The following is a 21,063-nucleotide window of genomic DNA, read 5'->3' as shown; positions in this document are numbered from 1 at the left end:
TAATTTTGTTCTTTCTCTAGATTGCTTTGGCTATCCTGGGTCCTTTATATTTCCATATGAATTTTAGGATCAGCTTGCCAATTTCTGCAAAGAAGCTGGGGTTTTGATGGGGACTGTGTTGAATCTGTAGATCAATTTACTATCACGTGAATAATATTAAGTGTTGAATCTGTAGATCAATTTACTATCACGTGAATAATATTAAGTCTTTTGATCTATAAATATACAACGTATTTTCATTTATTTAGGTCTTCTTTAATAGTCCTTGTGCATCTCTGGTGGCTCAGATGGTAAAGAATCTGCAATGCAGGAGACCTGCCTTTGGTCCCCAGGTCAGGAAGATCCCCTGGAGAAGGGAATGGCTACCCACTCCAGTATTCTTGCCTGGAGGATGCCATGAATACAGGAGCCTTATGGGCTATAGTCTATGGGATCACAAAGGGTTGGACGTGACTGACTAACACATTTTCTTCAATGTCCTCAAAAAAGACTTTCTGTAGTTTTATACTGTTCATTTTTTAAAACTCTATGATTAACAAATTTTGGACTTTAAAGTCATTTAACATGGGTCTGTTTCCGTACTCTTATTATACTCCACAGCTCATGTCTATTCTGCACTGATGCTGTACCGTTTTACTTACAACAGCTTAGCAGGACCCTTTGACATCAGATAAGGAAAGTCTTTCAATACTCCTAATGATTTGTTTTTCTAAAAATCTCTTGTCCTTACTCACTCTCCCATATGAATGTCAAAATTATGCGAAGTTCTGAAAAAAGAATTCTACAGCAATTTGAATTGGAAGTATGTGTTCCAGTTCATTTAAGGAAATGGGCTTCTTTATAGCACTCAGAGGACCTTGACTTGCACAGATTTTCTGTTACATGTTTCAACAATATGTTGCGTTTTTCTTTATGGGTTCTGTGAGGATTAATTTTGTGTGTCACTTCTCACCCATACCTGATCAGGTGACATTTTAATGAGCTTTTGGACTTGGAATTGATGTTGGAATGGCTTAAGAATTCTGGGGATGTTGAGATGGGGTGAGTGTATTCTGCACATGAGAAGGACATGAATTTTGGGGGCCAAAAGGCAAAATGTTATGGACCAAACTGTATCCCCTCAAAATTTATATACTGAAGTCCTAACCACCAATGTGACTATATTTGGAGACAGGGTCTATATGAAGGTTAGAAGTTAAATGAGGCCAAAGGGTGGAGCCTTAATCCCATAGGAAGTGTCCTTACAAGAAGTGGAAGAGACAGGCAGAACTCTCTTTCTGTGTGTACAAAGAGAAGAGTTATATGAGGATGGAGACAGAGGAGCCTAGTGGATTAAAGTCCTGTCCATGAGGTTGCAAAAGAGTCGGGGCATCATTCACTGGGACCTGACACTGAGCAACTTGCTCCTCGATGAGAACCAGAAGGTGAAGATTTCAGACTTTGGTCTGAGCAATGCATACAATCCAAGAGAGAAGCTAGATACTTTCTGCGGCACTGCCACCTACACAGCCTACACAGAGGGTGCTACCATCTGTCATAAGGACAGAGGGGGCAGCCATAAGGACAGGGGCAGCCATAAGGACAGAGGCTGGAGTTGGGAAATCCAGCCTAGGGGACACATGGTGCCCAGGGGACCTTGCAAAGTTTTTCCAGCCCAGAGGCTCCACCATTTTGGGAGTGAAGTAGGCGTGGTTTCTCTGCAGGTGGGCCCGCCTGCATCTGGAGGTTGGGTGCTCATTCAGATAGCAAGAGGACCTCCAGGTCCATCATAGGGGGCACATTTCCTGCTCCCAGCTCCATTTGCCCCGAGAGCCTCCAGTCTTGAGACTGAAGCCTGCTCAGGCTCCAGGGATGTGACACCAGGCCAGGTCACTGTGGCATGAGGGCGAGAGTCACCATTCTTTCTTTTCTTTTCTTTATTTGTGTTTTCATTCCCTAATTTGAATTGGAGTATATAGTTGAATGACAAGGTTGTGGGTTCTTTATTTCTTCCGTTTTGGATCTACAGCAACTAGATTCACTTATACATGAATGTACATAGGTTCTTTTCCATGTTCTTCTCCAGTGAAGGGTATTATAGAATGTTGAATAGGATTCCTGTGTTACACAGTGGTTCCTGGTGGCTTCTTTTTATAATATTACCCTCCCTATGTTAGACTGAAACAGCTCTTTTCTCCCTGACCCACACCTTTCTTTTCTGGGGACCATAGTTTCTTTTCTCAATCTGTGAGACTGTTTCTCTTTAGTAAAGAAGTTCATTTGTATCCATTTTTAGATTTCAACTAGAAGTAATATCATATGCTAGTATCTCTCCCTGTGTCCCTCACTTCACTTGGTATGATCATCTCTACTTTCTTCTCTAAGGCTGGATAGAGCATTATGTTCTGCTTCTTTATGGCCGAGTGATGTTGCTTCACATCTATGTACTCCCGTCTTCCTTATCCATTCGTCTGTCCTTCTATACTGAGGTTGCTCCGTGTCTTTGCTATGGTACCTAGTGCCGCCACGATCACAGGGTAACCGCTGTCTTTCAAACCTTTGACTTTCTCTGGATGGTGCCCGGGTGTGGGACTGCTGTGTGCTCATATTTAGTTCAGTTCGGTTCAGTCGCTCAGTCGTGTCCAGCTCTTTGCGACCCCATGAACCGCAGCACGCCAGGCCTCCCTGTCCAGCACCAACTCCCAGAGTCTACCCAAACCCATGTCCATCGAGTTGGTGATGCCATCCAGCCATCTCATCCTCTGTCATCCCCTTCTCCTCCTGCCCTCAATCTTTCCCAGCATCAGGGTCTTTTCAAATGAGTCAGCTCTTCACACATCAGGTGGCCAAAGTATTGGAGTTTCAGCTTGAGACCTTCTAGTGAATTTTCAGCACTGATTTGCTTTAGGATTGACTGGTTTGATCTCCTTACAGTTCAAGGGACTCTCAAGAGTCTTCCCCAACATCACAATTTGAAAGCATCAATTTTCAACACTCAGCCTTCCTTGTGGACCAACTCTCACATCTGTACATGACCACTGGAAAAACCATAGCTTTGACTATACGGACCTTTGTTGGCAAAGTCATGTCTCTGCTTTTTAATACACTGTCTAGGTTTGTCATAGCTTTTCTTCCAGGGAGCAAATGTCTTTTAACTTCGTGGCCACCGGAACAGTCCACATTGATTTTGGAGCCTGAGGGAATGATATCTGACACTGTTTCCACATTTTCCCTATCTTTTTGCCATGAAGTGATGGGACCAGATGCCAGGATCTTCTTTTTTTGAATGTTGAGTTTTAAGACAACTTTTTCACTTTCCTCTTTCACTTTCATCAAGAGGCTCTTTAGTTCCTCTTTACTTTCTGCCATTAAAGTAGTATCATCTGCATTTCTGAAGTTGTTGATATTTCTCCTGCCAATCTTGATTAGAGCTTGTGAATCATCCAGCCCAGCATTTCACATGATGTACTCTGCATGTAAGTTAAATAAACAGGGTGACAATATACAACCTTGACATACTCCTTTTCCAATTTGGAACCAGTCTGTTCCATGTCTGGTTCTAACCGTTGCTTCTTGTCCTGCATAGAGGTTTCTCAGGAGGCAGGTAACACATTCTGGTATTCCCATCTCTTCAAGAATATTCCACATTTTGTTGTGATCTACACAGTAAAAGGCGTTAGCATAATCAATGAAGCTGCTGCTGCTGCTAAGTCGCTTCAGTCGTGTCCGACTCTGTGCGACCCCATAGACGGCAGCCCACCAGGCTCCGCCATCCCTGGGATTCTCCAGGCAAGAATACTGGAGTGGGTTGCCATTTCCTTCTCCAGTGCACGAATGGGAAAAGTGAAAGTGAAGTCGCTCAGTCGTGTCCGACTCTTAGCGACCCCATGGACTGTAGCCTACCAGGCTCCTCTGTCCATGGGATTTTCCAGGCAAGAGTACTGGAGTGGGGTGCCATTGCCTTCTCTGAATCAATGAAGCAGAAGTAGATTTTTTTTTTGGAATTCCCTTGCTTTTTCGATGACCCAGCAGATGTTGGCAATTTGATCTCTGGTTCCTCTGCCTTTTCTAAATTCAGGTTGTACATCTGGAAGTTCTTGGTTCATGCATTACTGAAGACTAGCTTGAAGGATTTTGAGCATAATCTTGCTAGCATGTGAAATGAGTGCAATTGCATGGTAGTTTGAACATTCTTTCGCATTGCCTTTCTTTGGGATTGGAATGAAAGCTGACCTTTTCCACTCCTGTGGCCGCTGCTGAATTTTTCAAATTTGCTGGCATATTGAGTGCAGCACTTTAAGAGCATCATCTTTTAGGATTTGAAATAGCTCAGTTGGAATTCCATCACCTCCACTATCTTTATTCATAGTAATTCTTCCTAAGGTCCACTTGACTTCACACTCCAGGATATCTAGCTCTAGGTGAGTGACCACACCTTCATGGTTATCTGGGTCATTAAGAACTGTTTTGTATAGTTCTTCTGTGTATTCTTGCCACATCTTCTTACTCTCTTCTGCTTCTCTTAAGTTCTTGACATTTTTGTCCTTTATTGTGCCCATCTTTGATGAAATATTCCCTTGGTATCTCCAGTTTTCTTAAAGAGATCTTTAGTTTTTCCCATTCTATTGTTTCCTTTTATTCTTGGCATTGTTCACATAGCAAGGCTTTCTTATCTTTCCTTGCTATTCTCTGAAACTCTGCATTCAGTTAAGTGTATCTTTCCCTTTCTCCTTTGGCTTTCTCTTCTTTTCTTATCTCAGCTATTTATAAGGCCTCCTCACACAACCACTTTGCCTTCTTGCATTTCTTCTTCCGTAGGCCTTCCTAGAAGAAATATCCATTTTGATCTTTGGCCCAGTGATTTCTTGGGTTGTTTGTCGTTTTCATATTAAGTTGCAAGAGCTGTTTCTATGTTTTGGACACGAATTCCTATGGATATCTTCAATTACAAATATATTTTCCTGTTCTGAGGGTTGTCTGTCTCTTTTGTTTAGGGTTTCCTTTGCTGTGCAAATGCTTTTAAAATTAATTTGGCCCCATTTTCTAACCTTTGGTTTATTTTTCATTATTCTGAGAGGTGGATCCCAAAAGCACTTGATGGAATTGATGTCACAGCATGTCTCGCCTATAATTTCCCCAATAATTTCATAGTATCCGTCCTTACATTCAGATCTTTGTCTCATTTGAAGTTTATTTCTGTGTGTGGTTTGAGGAATGTTCTCATTTCATTCTCATTTTTATTGTTCAAGGAAGCAGCAGGCTGCCCTCCATATTGGCTGTCACCTATTTTCATTATTAGCGTTGGAGGAGGAGAGCTCCCTTTTCTCCACAGCATTTGGTGGAATTAACCTTTCTAGAGTGCTTGACAATGTCCATTCTGACAGGTTTGGGATGATACATCCCTGCAGGATTGAATTGTGCTTTCCTAATATTTAGCGATGTTGACATCTTTTCATGAGATTTTTTTTTAGGGTGTGAATTAAGGGTACTTGTTAAAATTGGCTTCGTGAAGGTCTACCCAGTTATGAATTCTTTTCAGTGACCTAGGAGACTCCTGCAGGGCAGTTGTTTACTTATACCCCCAACCCCCTACACCAGGACCTTGTGAAAATTAAATGCTCGTCAACATGCTTTTATAGTTGTAGTTACCAATATGGCCACAAGGCAGCAGCATTTCTTTTGCCCCACTTTCTTTTTTCTTCTTAACCTTTTCCTGCACTTTCATTGTTTTTTTATATTGGAATAGGGCTTCCCAGGTGGTATTAGTGGTAAAGACCCTGCCTGCCAATGCAGGAGACTTATCTTTTTGTAGGTGTTTTGAGATGGCAATCTGGACTGGTATAAGGTGATATCTCATTGATCTTTTGATTTGCCTTTGTGTCAGAATGAGTGAGGCTGAGCATAGTTCCATGTACCTAATCACAATCTGTATGTCTTCCTCCAAGAAATACCCATTTCTGTGTTTTGCCTGTTTGTGTCTTGGGTTGTTGTGTTTTTGATATTGAGCTGTATGGGGCTCTTTGTATGTTTTGGAGATGAATTCCTTGTGGGTATCTTCATTTGCAAATATTTCTTCCCATTCCAGGTTGCAGTTGTCTTTCATTTTGGGTTTCCTTTGTTGTACAAATGCTTTTATGATTAATTAGGTACTGTTTTCTTATTTTTAGTTTATTTTTCATTCATCTAAGAGGTGTATCCAAAAAGACCCTGCTGTGATTTATGTTATCATGTGTCCTGGCTATCCTCATCAACACTTTCATAGACTCCATCCTGACATTTAGATGTTTTATTTGGAGTTTATTTTGTGTACGGTGTTAGGGAGTATTCTAACCTTATTTTCTTTGCCTCAGTAACCATCGCACCATCCTTCACAGTGTCTGTCACCAATTTATATTCCCAGGATCAGGGGAGGAATATTCCCTTTTCTCCACACCTTCACCAGTGGTTATTGTTTGTAGAGATTCTGAGAATGGCCACTCTGAATGGTGTGAGGTGATAACTTGCTGTGGTTTTGATTTGCATTTCTAATATTTAACAGTGTTGACATCTTTTCATGTGATTCTTTTTAAAGGGTCAAAAATTACATTTGTCATTCTGTGAAAAATGACAGAATGACCTCACTTCATTTTCAAGGCAAAACATTCAACATCACAGTAATCCAAGTCTATATCCCAACCACTGATGCCAAGGAAGCTGAAGTTGAACAGTTGTGTAAAGACCTACAAGACTTTCTAGAACTAACACGACAAAAAAGATGTCTTTTTCATCACGAGGGATTGGAATGAAAAAGTAAGAAGTCAAGAAATATGTGCAGTAACAGGCAAGGTTGGCCTTGGAGTACAAAATGAAGCAGGGCAAAGGCTAACAGAGTGTTTTAAGAGAACACACTGGTCATAGCAAACATCCTCTTTCAATAACACAACAGATGACTCTACACATGGACATCACCAGATGGTCAATACCAAAATCAAATTGATTATATTCTTTGCAGCCAAAGATGGAGATGCTCTATACGGCCAGCAAAAGCAAGACCATGAGCTCCTTATTGCAAAATTCAGAGTTAAATTGAAGAAAGTAAGGAAAACCACTATGTCATTCAGGTATGACCTAAATCAAAGCCCTTATGATTATACAGTAGAAGTGACAAATAGATTTAAGGGATTAGACCTGACAGACAGAGTACCTGAAGAACTATGCATGGGAGTTCTTAACATTGTACAAGAGGCAGTGATCAAAACCATCCCCAAGAAAAAGAATTGCAACAGATCAACATGGTTGTCTGAGAAGGCCTTACAAATAGCTGAGAAAAGAAGAGAAGTGACAGGCAAAGGAGAAAGGGAAAGATACAATTAACTGAATGCAGAGTTCCAGAGAATAGCAAGGAGAGATAATAAAGTCTTCATTAGTGAACAATGCAAAGAAATAGATGGAAAACAATAGAATGGGAAAGACTAGAGATTTCTTTAAGAAAATTGGAGATACAAGGGAACATTTCATGCAAAGATGGACACAATAAAGGAAAGAAATGTCAAGGACCTAACAGAAGCAGAAGATATTAAGAAGAGGTGGCAAGAATACACAGAACTGTACAAAAAAGGTCTTAATGACTTCGATAACCATAAAGATGTGGTCATTCATCTAGTGGCAGACATCCTGGAATGTGAAGTCAAGTGGGCCTTAGGAAGCATTACTACGAGCAAAGCTAGTGGAGGTGATGGAATTCCAGCTGAGCTATTTCAAATACTAAAAGATGATGCTGTTGAAGTGCTACACTCATTATACCTGCAAATTGGAAACACAGCAGCGGCCACTGGAGTGGAAAAGGTCAGTTTTCATTTCAGTCCCAAAGAAGGGCAGTGCCAAAGAATGTTCAAACTATTGTACAATTGCACTCACTTCACATGCTAGCAAGGTAATGCTCAAAATCCGTCAAACTAGGCTTCAACAGTATGTGAACTGAGAACTTCCAGATGTACAAGCTGGGTTTTGAAAAGACGAGGAACTAGAGATTGCCAACATTCGTTGGATCATAGAGGAAGCAAGGGAATTCCAGAAGGACATGTCCTTCTGCTTCATTGACACACTAAAACTTTTGACTGTGTGGATCAAAACAAACTGAAAAATTCTTTAAGAGATGGGAATACCAGACCACCTTATCTGCCTCCTGAGAAACCTGTATGCAGGTCAAAAGCAACAGTTAGAATTGGACATGGAACAATAGGCTGGTTTCAGATTGGGAAAGGAGTGCATCAGGGCTATATATTGTCACCCTGTTTATCTAACTTACATGCAGAGTACATCATGTGAAATGTCAGGCTGGATGAAGCACAAGCTGGAATCAAGATTGCCAGGAGAAATATCAACAACCTCAGATATGCAGATAATACCACTCTAATGGCGGAAAGTGAAGAGGAACTAAAGAGCCTCCTGATGAGGGTGAAAGAGGAGAGTGAAAAAGCTGGCATAAAACTCAACATTCAAAAAACTAAAATCATGGCATCTGATCCCATTACTTCATTACAAATAAATGGGGAAAAAATGCAAACAGTGACGGACTTTATGTTTTTGGGCTCTAAAATCACTGCAGATGATGACTGCAGCCATAAAATTAAAAGATACTTGCTCCTTGGAAGACAAGCTATGACAAACATTTCTTCAGTTGCTCAGTTGTATCTGACTCTTTGGGAACTCGTGGACTGCAGCACGCCAAGCTTCCCTGTCCTTCACCATCTCCCAGAGTTTGTTCAAACTCCTGTCCATTGAGTTGGTGATGCCATCCAACCATCTAATCCTCTGTCATCCCCGTCTCCTCTTGCCCTCAATCTTTTCCAGCATCAGGGTCTTTTCCATTGAGTTGGCTCTTTGCATCAGGTAGCTAAAATAGTGGAGCTTTATTTTCAACATCAGCCCTTCAAATGAATAGACAGGATTGATTTCCTTTAATATTGACTGGTTTGATCTCCTTGCGTCCAAAGGACTCTCAAGAGTGTTCTCCAATACCAAAATTTGAAAGCTTCAATTCTTCAGGCTCAACCTTCTTTTTGGTCCAACACTCACATCTGTATATGACTGCTGGAAAAACAAGTAGCTTTTACTCTCACATATGGGATATCAAATTTGTCTTCACACACTGCCTGCTATATTTAGACTCTTGGTTCATACTTCATGTAACCACATACTGTGGTAATTAAATACAATTAGAAACTAAGCTTTATTTTAAGGATGTGGTTTGCCTACCAGCAGCGTAGGAATGTTCCATTTTCTTCAGCTCCTGTCACCCTGGTATGACATCTCAAAATTCATAGACTCTTGCTTGTTTATATGATTATCAATTTCATTTTAGCTCAGTTTGAACTGAGAAGCAAAAATAAAAATTAGGGGGCCAGTTTTTTCAGGTTTCTTTAGGGAGAGAAAGATATCTGTTAGAAGATACCTTTCTGCTAGAAAGGTAGAAGATACCTATCTGCTAGAAGACAGAATACATGCAGCTTGTGGGCTCTTTGAGTCACTTATTGTTTGCAGGAATTTTCTTCTAATTTTTTGTCAAGTGTGATCTTTCATTCATATAATAACAAATAACAGAATTAGAAGAAACTAATTTGAAATGATGACTTGCTTCTACTCAGAAAATCTGAACACAAAGGAACCAATGTGAACCACAAAGATCAGGGTGCCAAGCTTTTAAGAATATTTTAGGTTTGCAAATAATAACTAGTATGCTTGTTTTTTCAAGAGTATATTCTCACTCTGATAAATAATAAACTTTTCCAGAAGGCTTCCAGTGGCCACCTCCTGCTGGAAGCCTGGGATGCTGGAATCAGGCCACTTCCTGTCTGTCTTTACAGGACACTGGGCTGCACTCTAAGAATATCTTGGCTCTCCCCAGGATCTGGACCATCAGGGGGCCACAGAAATTGGTATCAGTTTTGTTTTGCCTGTTGGAATGTTTAATGGCAAAGGTTCTTTCACTTCCCGATGTGGATGAAGTGTGGAGCCCAGTGATGATTTCTTTAAGAAATGTACAACCTAGTTCCCACACGAGGGTGAGCCCACTGTCCAATGATGAGAGACTCTGCATGTGTGTGACTTGTGCCTCCTAGAGAGCAGCTTTATGCTAGTCTAAACCTGACCAAATTCTGTCTACATGGTAGATTCAGGCCTCTCTAAATCTTGTCTAGGGGTTCCCTTGTAGCTGAGATGGAAAAGAATCTGCCTGCAATGCAGGAGACCCGGGTTCAATCCCTGGGTTGGGAGGATCACCTGGAGAAGTGAATGGTTACCCACTACCAATATTCTTGCCTGTGGAATTCCATGCATAGAGGAGCCTGGCAGGCTCTAGTCCATGGGGTCACAAGTGTCAAACATGATAACACTTTCATTTTCACTTTTCAAGTCCTGTCTACACTGATTATGTTTAATGAGACTGTGTGCTTTCTGCAATGAGAACATTTAGACCTGACTATTCTGTGTGCACTAGGACATGGAGACCTGGGTAGAGACCTGGCCTGGACTCTGTCCTGGAAAACTCCATGCCTGCGTCTGAATGTCAGTGCTCAGGTGTCTGGGGTCTGAGGTGGGCTTCTCTGGGTAACCGTGCTCTTCTCTGAGCGGGGCTCCATGGCCCCTCCCAGGGGTCAGTGCTGCGGTTGGGCTCCTAATCTGTCCCCCTGCCAGGTTCACCTTCCCTGGGGTTCCTGGAGACTCTTCATGTGGGCTAGCTGGTAATTATTCCAATTTTCCAGCACATTCAGGTTGAGTAGGGAGGCAGGTTCACCTGGTGAATTGGTTCCAGGTTCAGGGATCAGGCAAAAAGTCAATTGGCAGCAGGTGAGGCTGCGGCTGTGCTCTCCTTCCAGTCGACTCTCTGCTCCGAAGAGAACAGAGCTGCCCCTCGTCTCCCAGCCCAGCTCTCCTGTTTTCTCAACACCTCAGCGGGACAAGAAAGACAGAGCCTGCTAGAACCAAGGTAGTGTGTTCACCTCTAGCATGAGCTTTCAAACCAGCAAAAAATCACACAGAACCAAAGTGAAACCAGAAGGGGCCTGACTTCTCATGGACAATTGAGGGGAGAAGAGACCAACCCTAGACTTCTTTCTAGGGTCCCAGGAAGTCCCAGGGACCTGGCTTGTTTACACACTGGGGGCCCTCTGACCACAACCATGGTGTTCTGACCAAGGGGACGTAGATTCCAAGTTGGGTGGTCTGGGGACTGTGTGAGTCTCACCCCATCTGCATGGGTCAGGATCACGTGTGTGGGGAGACCACACACACACAAAGATAAGAAAAAGGGAAGAATACATGAGAGCTTCGCTTGTGTTTAGGAATCAATACTTTACAGTGTTCACTTTATACAGGCCTGTACCTGTTTGCCTCTTTACCCCTGGGAGGTTCACCCTCCCTGGGGCTCCTGGAAACTCCTCAGGTATCTACCTGGTAATCATTCCAATTCACTAGGATGAGCCTGGTGAGAAGGGAGGCAGGTTCACCTGGTGAGTTGGTTGCAGGGCACACGGATCAGGCAAAGAGCCAACGGGCAGCAGGTGAGGTTGCTGCTGTGATCTCCTTCCGGTCGACCGTCCCTCGTCTCCCAGCCCTGCGTCTGGCGTGTTTTCTCAACACCTCAGTGAAACAAGAAAGAACCAAGCCTGCCAGAATCAAGGTAGTGTGTTCAACATTATCATGAAAGCTGTAAAAACTGTTAATATAACGCAGAACTAAAGGGAAAAGAGGAGGACTTCTCTGGGACCAGTGTGGGGAGAGGAGACGGACCCTACACTTCATTCTGCCATCCCAGGAGATTACAGGAACCCACTTGTTTTCACTTTAGTGGCCCAAGCAGCAGAGACATGGTGTCCTAACCAATGGTCATGGGACCCCAAGTGGAGGGTCTGGGGAGGTGGTGTCACCTTGGAGGCTGTGGAAATGTGTCCCCAGGTACAGGGTCTGGAGATTGTGTGGGTCTCACCGCCCGCCGCCCCCACGGGTCAGGATCCTGTACCCGGAGACCACATATCTGCTCTTTACCTGCAGTTTGTCTTGTCTCCTCGGAAATTCCCAGCATCTGAATTGAGGGTGTTGCCCTGATTAACCGGTGGTCCTTTTCCTTCTCTTCATCTTGTCGCAGTCATATGAGGTCAGGCACCTTTGAGTGGGTTTCTGCTCTGTGATCTGCTGAGTGAGTATCTTTGGTGGTGTCGTGTTAATCTCATAGCATATCACACGTCTAATCACAGGGGTCATGACTGTCTGGTTTCCCCTAGACTGAGCTCAGGTAATTTAATTCGTAACTTCATTGTTATTTTAAATTTGAGTAGAGTTGATTTCCAATGTTTTGTTTTAGGTATATATGAACTTCCTTCAGTTATACATAGACATATATCTATGCTTTTACTGTTTTTTGCCTCATATAGGATATTAACATTTTTTTCAGTAGAGTTGCCTGTTCTATTTATTCCATAGGTCCTTTTTCATTATCAACTTGGTATATATTAGTGCGTTTATTTTCATTCCAAACTCTTAATTTACCCCTCCCTTCTAACTTTGTTTTGATCATCATAATTTGGTTTTCTCAGTCTGTGAATCTCTGTTTTGTACATTAGTTCATTGGTATGAATTTATAGATCCCACCTATACGTGGTATCTTAGGATATTTGTCTTTTTCTCCCTGAGTTACCTTACTTAGTATAATAATTTCTTAGTACATCTATGTTGCTCCCAATATTATTTTTCTGTTTTATGACCATGTAGTCTTTGTTTTTCTGTCACTGGACATTTTGGTGGATTCTATGTCTTGGATATTGTAAATAGTGCTACCCTGAAAATTGGGGTGCATGTGTCATTTCAAATGATGAATTTCTCCAGATCTAAGCCTGGGAAGGGATTGCAGGATCATATGATACATCTGTGTTTAGTTTTTCAGAGAACCTCCATGCTGTTTTCCCTAATGGCTTCACCAGTTACATTCCCACCACGATTGTGGGAGGATTCCCTTTTCTGTACATTCTCTGCAGTATTATTGTAGATCTTTTTGACAATGGCCATTGTGATCAGTGTGAGGTAATATCTCACTGTAGTTTGATTGGCATTGATTTAATAATTACTGGTGTGGAGTATCTTTCCATGTGCTTTTATTATTTTATACCTTATGAGTACAATTTACTTCTTGAAACTTGGCCCTGTTTGGAATTCTTTTCTCATAACTTACCCCAGGACATTTTTTGAGGGCACGTGTCATTTACAGCCCTGTCATACTTGTGACTATTAAGAGCTCTTCAGCACCTGTTTTATGGTTTCCCTGCTGGCTCATTGGTAAAGAATCCGCCTGCAATGCAGGAGAATTGCAGGAGACATGGGTTCAATCCCTGGGTTGGGAAGATCCCCTGGAGAAGGAAATGGCAACCCACTCCAGTATTCTTGCCTGGAGAATTCCACGGACAGAGGAGCCTGGTGGACTACGGTCCCTACGGTCACAAAGAGTCAGACACAACTGAGCGACTAAACAACAGCAGCACCTGTTTTACTGTGTATATATTGGTCTGAGCCAGCTAATTACTCCCTGCTCCCCCTTTCCATTTTGGCACCCATAACTTTCTTTCCTAAGTCTGTGATGTTTCTCTTTTGTAATGAAGTTCATTTGTACCATTTTTAGATTCCACTAGAAGGGGTATTCTACGATATCTCCCTTTCCCTGTCTCACTTCACTTAGTGTGATCACCTCTGGTTCCTTCCCTGTAGCTGGAAACGGCAGTGTTCATCCTTCTGTATGTCTGAGTGATAACACGCTGGGTATATGTACCCCGTTTCCTGTATCCGTCCCTCTGTCCTCGTACACTCGAGTTGCTTCCTTGTCTTGGCTATTGTACCTAGTGCTGTCATGATCAGTAGTGGGATATAGGTGTGTTTTTAAATTTTGGTTTTTCTCGGGATCTAAGCCTTGGTATGAAATTGCTGCATCACTTGGTATTTCTATGTTTAGTATTTTAAGACCCTCTATAATGTATCCCCTAGTGGGTGTACCATTTTATATTCCTACCAACAGTTTAGGAGGGCTGCCTTCTCTTCACACCCTCTGCAAAATTCATTGCTGTAGGTTTTTTGATATGGCCACTCTGATCAGTGTGAGGTGACACCTCATTGTACATTTGATTTTTCTCTAAGAACTGGTGATGCTGAGTGTATTTTTATGTTCTTTATGGCCATCTCTATGACCTCTGGAGAAACATGCATTTAGATCTGTGGGCGATTTTTTATTGAGATTTGTTGTTGCTGTTGTTTATGTTGAGCTGTGTGAGTGATTTGTATGTGTGTGTTTCAGGTGTTCAGGAACTTGGTTCATTAATACATGATGTTTATCTATTCTCGTTTGGGTTCTCGTTTCATATAGGTGATTAGGGTGTGTTCAATAAACTTCCCTATGCTATTCAGTAGGTACTTGTTGATCATCTATTTGACGGATATTAATGTGTGTATGTTAATTCCAATCCCTTAAATTATCCCGCCTGCATCTGGAGGATAATGGGCACTCCAGGTCCATTGTGGAGGCACACGGCCTGCCACATGCTCCCAGCTCTCTCAGCCCAGGACACTCCAGCCTTGGGACCCAAGCCAATCAGGCTCCAGATATGTGACAACAGTCTTTTTTTTTTTTTTTGCTTTTTAAAAAATTTTTATTTTTTTAAATTTATTTATTTTAGTTGGAGAATAAGTACTTTACAATATCGTGATGGTTTTTGCCATACATCAACATGGATCGACCACAGGTATACATGTGTCCCCCACATCCTGAACCCCCCCCGCCTCCCTCCCCACCCTGTCCCTCTGAATTGTCCCAGACCATTGGCTTTGGGTGCCCTGCTTCATGCATTGAACTTGCGCTGGTCATCTGTTTTCCATATGATAATGTACATGTTTCAATGCTATTCTCTCTCTCAAATCATCCCACACTCGCCTTCTCCCACTGAGTCCAAAAGTCTGTTCTTTACATCGGTGTCTCTGATCAGAGTTAGCATTTCTTTTTCGTTTTTCCCACCGTTTGAACTGGAGTGTATAGGTGAATTACTGCCTTGGTGGTGTTTTTTTTTCCTTTTTCTTCTACTACAACTTGTTTCACTTCTATTAATACATAAATGTGTATATATTTTGGTTTTATTCCATATAGGTTATTACAGAGTGTGGAGTAAGTTTCATTGTGTTATACAGTGGGTCTTGGTCATTTATTTTATAAACAGTATTGGGCTTATATTAGTCTGAAGTTACTCATTTCTCCATGCTCCACATCTTTATATCTTTGTGACTGGAAATTTCTAAGTCTATGAGGCAGTGTCTCCAGGCAACAAGTTCATTTTTATCCATCTCTAGATTCCACCTGGAGTGATATCTTATGATACTTGTCTCTCCCCGTCCGCCTTAATTCACTTGGAATGATCATCTCTACTTTCTTTTCTGTGGCCAAACTTGACATTATTTCCTAGTTCTTTATTGTTGAGAAATATTGTCATGTGTACATGTACCCCATTGTCTCTATCTATCCATTCATCTGTTCTACAATTAACTTGATTCTCTGTCTTGGCTGTTGTACGTAGTGGGGCCAGAATTGCAGGGTGACTCATCTCTTTTAAAATTTTGGTTGTCTCCAGCTGGCTTTCTCAATGCCATCCCAGTGCAGACATGAGACTCCAGACTCCAGGGATGAGATAGTATCCCAAGAGAGGGAGTTTGCAGGGAATAAACTGCTGCTGCTGCTGCTAAGTCACTTCAGTCGTGTCCGACTCTGTGCGACCCCATAGACGGCAGCCCACCAGGCTCCGCCGTCCCTGGGATTCTCCAGGCAAGAATACTGGAGTGGGTTGCCATTTCCTTCTCCAGTGCATGAAAGGGAAAAGTGAAAGTGAAGTCGCTCAGTCGTGTCTGACTCTTAGAGACCCCATGGGCTGTAGCCTACCAGGCTTCTCCGTCCATGGGATTTTCCAGGCAAGAGTACTGGAGTGAGGTGCCATTGCCTTCTCCGAGGGAATAAACTAGGCATTGCTTTTTTTCTTTCTTTTTTTCCTCATGCCGATCCTATGTTGGAGTATAGTTGATTTGTAGTTTTGTGCTTACTGTCAGTGTACATCGCTTGATTCAGTATTGACATATACATACAGTATGTCTGTTCTTCTTTGGATTCTTTTTCCATAGAATTTACTGCAGAAGGTAGAACGAAGTTCCATGTGCTTATATGTACCGCATGTTCTTTAAGCTTTGATCTGTCGGTGGACCTTTTGATGGTCGTGTGTCTCGGCCGTTGTAAATAATGCTGCAGTGTGTCATTTTGAATGATGGCTTTATCAGGATGCCAGGCCTAGGTGTGGGAATGTCAGCTCCTCGGCATATTTCCCTTGGAAGTTTTTCTGGCGTGTCAAGGCTGTCTTTTCTAGTAGCTATTGCCAGTGTCCCTTCCTACCAACTGTGTGTGTGTGGGGGGGGGGGTTCACCTCTCCTCTTGACCCTCTCCCCCACTGACTGTTTTTAGACTTGTGAGGATGGTCATTCTGACTGGTATAATTTGATTTCTTGTAGTTGTTTTGATTAGCATTCCTCCTGTAATAATTCAGGATGCTGAACATCTTGTCCTGTGAAGGTATGGTTTTTTCTTTTTCTTTTCTCCTTTATGGTTGTGAGAAAAATACACCTGTTGTAGTTAACTTTTTGATAGTGGGTTGTGTTTGTAATTTATTTCTACAATATTCTCTCTAGGACTTTTCCTGAGGGCAACTATCATTAACGGCCCCCAAAATGTTGTGAATTGGAAGTGCCAGTAGGCATAGGTCAGGCTTCCTTGGTGACTCAGATGGTAAAGAATCTGTCTACAATGCAGGAAACCCAGGTTCAATCCCTGGGTCAGGAAGATCCCCTGGAGAAGGGAATGGTAACCCACTCTAGTATTCTTGCACGGGAAAGCCCATGGGCAGAGGCCTGGCTGGTAAGCACAGGTGGTCAAGTTGTAGTTACAGAAAATGTCCACATGGTGGCAGCAGTTTTCATTCCCAACTCTGGTTCTTGGGGCAACCAGAATCTAAGGAAGAATTGGCTTCCTAGGCTGTGAACTAGAGTGGAATGTACCTGAGCAAACACCCAAGGGCTTGTGTCTCACTACTTGTTCCCCCTAAAGCTTCACCTCTTTCCTCCAGACTCATCCCAACCGGGGCCATAGCACCCTGCTGAGGTGCTAGGAGGCTGCACTCTCAAGAAGGAGGTTTAAGCTGGGAACCCCAGCACCAGGAGGACTGAAAGCTGGGTGGCATTTCCAAGGTTCTTGAGGCCAGACAGTCATCAAAACATCCTTTAGGTGTGCTGAGGACTATGGTCCCTGTCAGAGCAAACCAGAAGGTACAAGTTTAAGAGGGGGCTCAATTAAGGGCACCCTGTCTGGTGGCTTCAGCCCCACCCCAGTACAGCCTTGGACTGAAGTCTGCTTGGGCTGCAGCCATGGGATAGCAGCCGGTGTCAGGAAGTCAGCAGAAACCAACTCGGCAAGGCTTTTCTTCTTTATTCTTTTCTTTAATTTCGTGCCTGTGGTATGCTGCAGTATCGTCGGTGTGCAATGTTGTGCCTGTTGTGAGTATCCAGCTACCTGATTGAGTTATGACATGTATGTAAAGCATATGTATTCTTTTTCGGATTCATCTGCTGTGGAAGTTATTGCAGAAGGAGGAGCAAAGTTCCCTGTGCTGAATATCATGTCCTTGTGGACTATTTGTTACACATACAGATTCCTGTGGATATGGTAGAGATACAGATTTCTGTAGAAGGAACAAAGAAAGGAAGGGGATAATCCTTGTAGATTATCTATTACACATACACATTTCTGTGTATATGTTAGTCCTGACTTGCTAATTAATCCCTGGCTTTTCTTTGGTTTTATTAATTTTTTTTTTAATTCTTTGTTTGTATTTGAATTCTCAGAGTCTCTTTTTATGTTTAAATTCTGTCTTATGTTTTATGTTTATGTTATGTTTATGTTTTATGTATTATGTTTATGTTTAAATTTTATGTTTAAATTCCTTTGTATCTCTTTTGCCCAGAAGGGACATCACATGTTATAGTCTTCCTCTGGCTGGCTGACTTCACTTGGTATATGATCCTCCAAGATCTATCCCTGTGACTACCAGTGGCATAATTTCATCATTTCGGTGGTAGTCTTTCATGGCTGAGTATTAGGTCATTTTCTGTATGTGCCACATTGCTTTTAGGCTTTAATCTGAAGGTGGACATTTTGCTGGGTCTGCATTCAGGCTGCTTTAACTAGTGCTGAAGTGAACAAAAGATGGTTTTCTCGGGATATAGGCCCAGGTGTGGGAATGTCAAATGGTAGGCTTAGGTTGCATTTATTGTTTGTAGTCTTGTGAGGATGGCCAGTCCGGTGAGATCTGATTTCTGATTGTCATTTCGGTTGGCATTTCTCCTGTAGTAATTAGGAATGCTCAGCATCTGGTCCTGTGGCGGGTTTTTTTTTTTCCTCCTTCATGGTTGAGAGGAAAACTTACCAGTTTTAGTTGATTTTTTTGAAAGTCAGTTGTGTTTGTATTTTTTTCTGCATTATTCTCCCCAGGACCTTTCCTGAAGGCAGCTGTTATTAACAGTCCCCGAGGTCTGTTGAGTTGGAGGTACCGGTAAGCGCAGGTGGTCAAGTTGTAGTTATAGAAAATGTCCACAAGGCGGCAGCACTTTTCCACACCCAACTCGGATTCCTCAGGCAACCAGAGCCTAAGGAAGAGTTGGCTTCCTAAGCTGTGAGTTAAAGTGCAGTGTGCCTGAGCATACACACAAGGGCTTAGTCTCAACACTTCTTCCCCCTAAAGCTTCACCCCTTTCCTTCAGACTAATCCCTGGACCACAGCACCCTGATGAAGTGCCAAGGAGGCTGCACTCTCAGGAAGGAGGCTTGAGCTGGAGAACCCAGCACCAGGAGACATGGAAGCTAGTAGACTTTTCCAAGGTCATTGAGGCCAAAGTGTCAGGACACCATCGATTGTGTACCCTAGGGACTGTGGTCCCTGCCAGATCAAACCAGAAAGTACAGATTTAAGAGGCGCCTTAATGAAGAGCAACCAGCCTGGTCGATTCAACCCCTTCACAGTCCAGCCATGAAAACAGCCTGCTGAGGCTCCAGGAATGGGATGGAAGCCCAAGTCAGGTGATTATTTCATATATGAAAACAGAATTTTCTGTATATCCTATATGAACACATGGGTGCAAATTTAATGAATGAAAATACAATTTTCTATATTTCATATATGAAAGCATATGTGCATATTTCCTATTTTGTGAATGAAAAGATAAGTACAAATTTAATGAACATAGAATTTTCTATATTTCTTATACAAAAGTATGCGTGAATTTTAATGTATAAAAAGGTGCATATTTTGCACCCAACATAGGAACACCACAATATATAAGGCAAATACTAACAAGTATGAAAGGGGAAATTAACAATAACACAATAATAGTGGGAGACTTTAATACTCCACTCACACATATGGATAGATCAACTAAACAGAAAATTAACAAGGAAACACAAACTTTAAATGATACAATAGACAAATTAGGTTTAATTGATATTTACAGGACTTTCCACCCCAAAACAATCAATTTTACCTTTTTATCAAGTGCACATGGAACTTTCTCCAGGATAGATCACATCCTGGGCCATAAATCTAGCCTTAGTAAATTCCAAAAAATTGAAATCATCCCAGCCATCTTCTCTGACCACAATGCAGTAAGACTAGACCTCAATTACAGGAAAAAAACTATTAAAAATTCCAACATATGGAGGCTAAACAACACGCTTCTGAATAACCAACAAATCACAGAAGAAATCAAAAAAGAAATCAAATTATGCATAGAAACGAATGAAAATGAAAACACGACAACCCAAAACCTATGGGACACTGTAAAAGCAATGCTAAGGGGAAGGTTGATAGCAATACAGGCGTACCTCAAGAAACAAGAAAAAAATCAAATAAATCAACTAACTCTACACCTAAAGCAACTAGAGAAGGAAGAAATGAAGAACCCCAGGGTCAGTAGAAGGAAAGAAATCTTAAAAATTAGGGCAGAAATAAATGCAAAAGAAACAAAAGAGACCATAGCAAAAATCAACAAAACTAAAAGCTGGTTTTTCGAGAAGATAAACAAAATTGACAAGCCATTAGCCAGACTCATCAAGAAACAAAGGGAGAAGAATGAGATCAACAAAATTAGAAATGAAAATGGAGAGATCACAACAGACTCCACAGAAATACAAAGGATCATAAGAGACTACTACCAACAGCTATATGCCAATAAAATGGACAACTTGGAAGAAATGGACAAATTCTTAGAAAAGTATAATTTTCCAAAACTGAACCAGGAAGAAATAGAAGATCTTAACAGACTCATCACAAGCACGGAAATCGAAACTGTAATCAGAAATCTTCCAGCAAACAAAAGCCCAGGACCAGACAGCTTCACAGCGGAATTCTACCAAAAATTTAGAGAAGAGCTAACACCTATCCTACTCAAACTCTTCCAGAAAATTGCAGAAGATGGTAAACTTCCAAACTCATTCTATGAGGCCACCATCACCCTAATTCCAAAACCAGACAAAGATGTCACAAAAAAAGAAAACTACAGGCCAATATCACTGATGAACATAGATGCAAAAATCCTTAATAAAATTCTAGCAAACAGAATCCAACATCATATTAAAAAGATCATACATCATGACCAAGTGGGCTTTATCCCAGGAATGCAAGGTTTTTTTAACATCCGCAAATCAATCAATGTAATACACCACATTAAGAAATTGAAAGATAAAAACCATATGGTTATCTCAATAGATGCAGAAAAAGCCTTTGACAAAATTCAGCATCCGTTTATGATAAAAACCCTCCAGAAAGCAGGAATAGAAGGAACATACCTCAACATAATAAAAGCTATATATGACAAACCCACAGCAAACATTATCCTCAATGGTGAAAAATTGAAAGCATTTCCCCTAAAGTCAGGAACAAGGCAAGGATGCCCACTTTCACCACTACTATTCAACATAGTTTTGGCCACAGC

At 41.8% G+C, this 21,063-nt stretch overlaps 1 protein-coding gene across 1 annotated transcript in view; it reads left to right on the top strand.

Annotated features, from left to right (window-relative positions):
* Positions 1-10,841: 10,841 nt before the first annotated feature.
* The window catches only part of LOC145528465 (uncharacterized), a 59,495-nt gene continuing 49,273 nt past the window's right edge, over positions 10,842-21,063 (top strand). Inside the window, exons 1-2 of the mRNA XM_081546822.1 lie at positions 10,842-10,945; positions 11,434-11,638. Coding sequence (XP_081402948.1) covers positions 11,435-11,638 — 204 coding nt within the window. The 5' untranslated portion in view covers positions 10,842-10,945; position 11,434. The remainder of the gene's footprint in view (positions 10,946-11,433; positions 11,639-21,063) is intronic.

This window comes from Giraffa tippelskirchi, chromosome 12 (genome assembly GCF_054371585.1).
Source record: "Giraffa tippelskirchi isolate mGirTip1 chromosome 12, T2T-mGirTip1v1.2.pri, whole genome shotgun sequence".
Taxonomy (NCBI): domain Eukaryota; kingdom Metazoa; phylum Chordata; class Mammalia; order Artiodactyla; family Giraffidae; genus Giraffa; species Giraffa tippelskirchi.
This window is presented reverse-complemented; position numbering and strand designations above follow the sequence as displayed.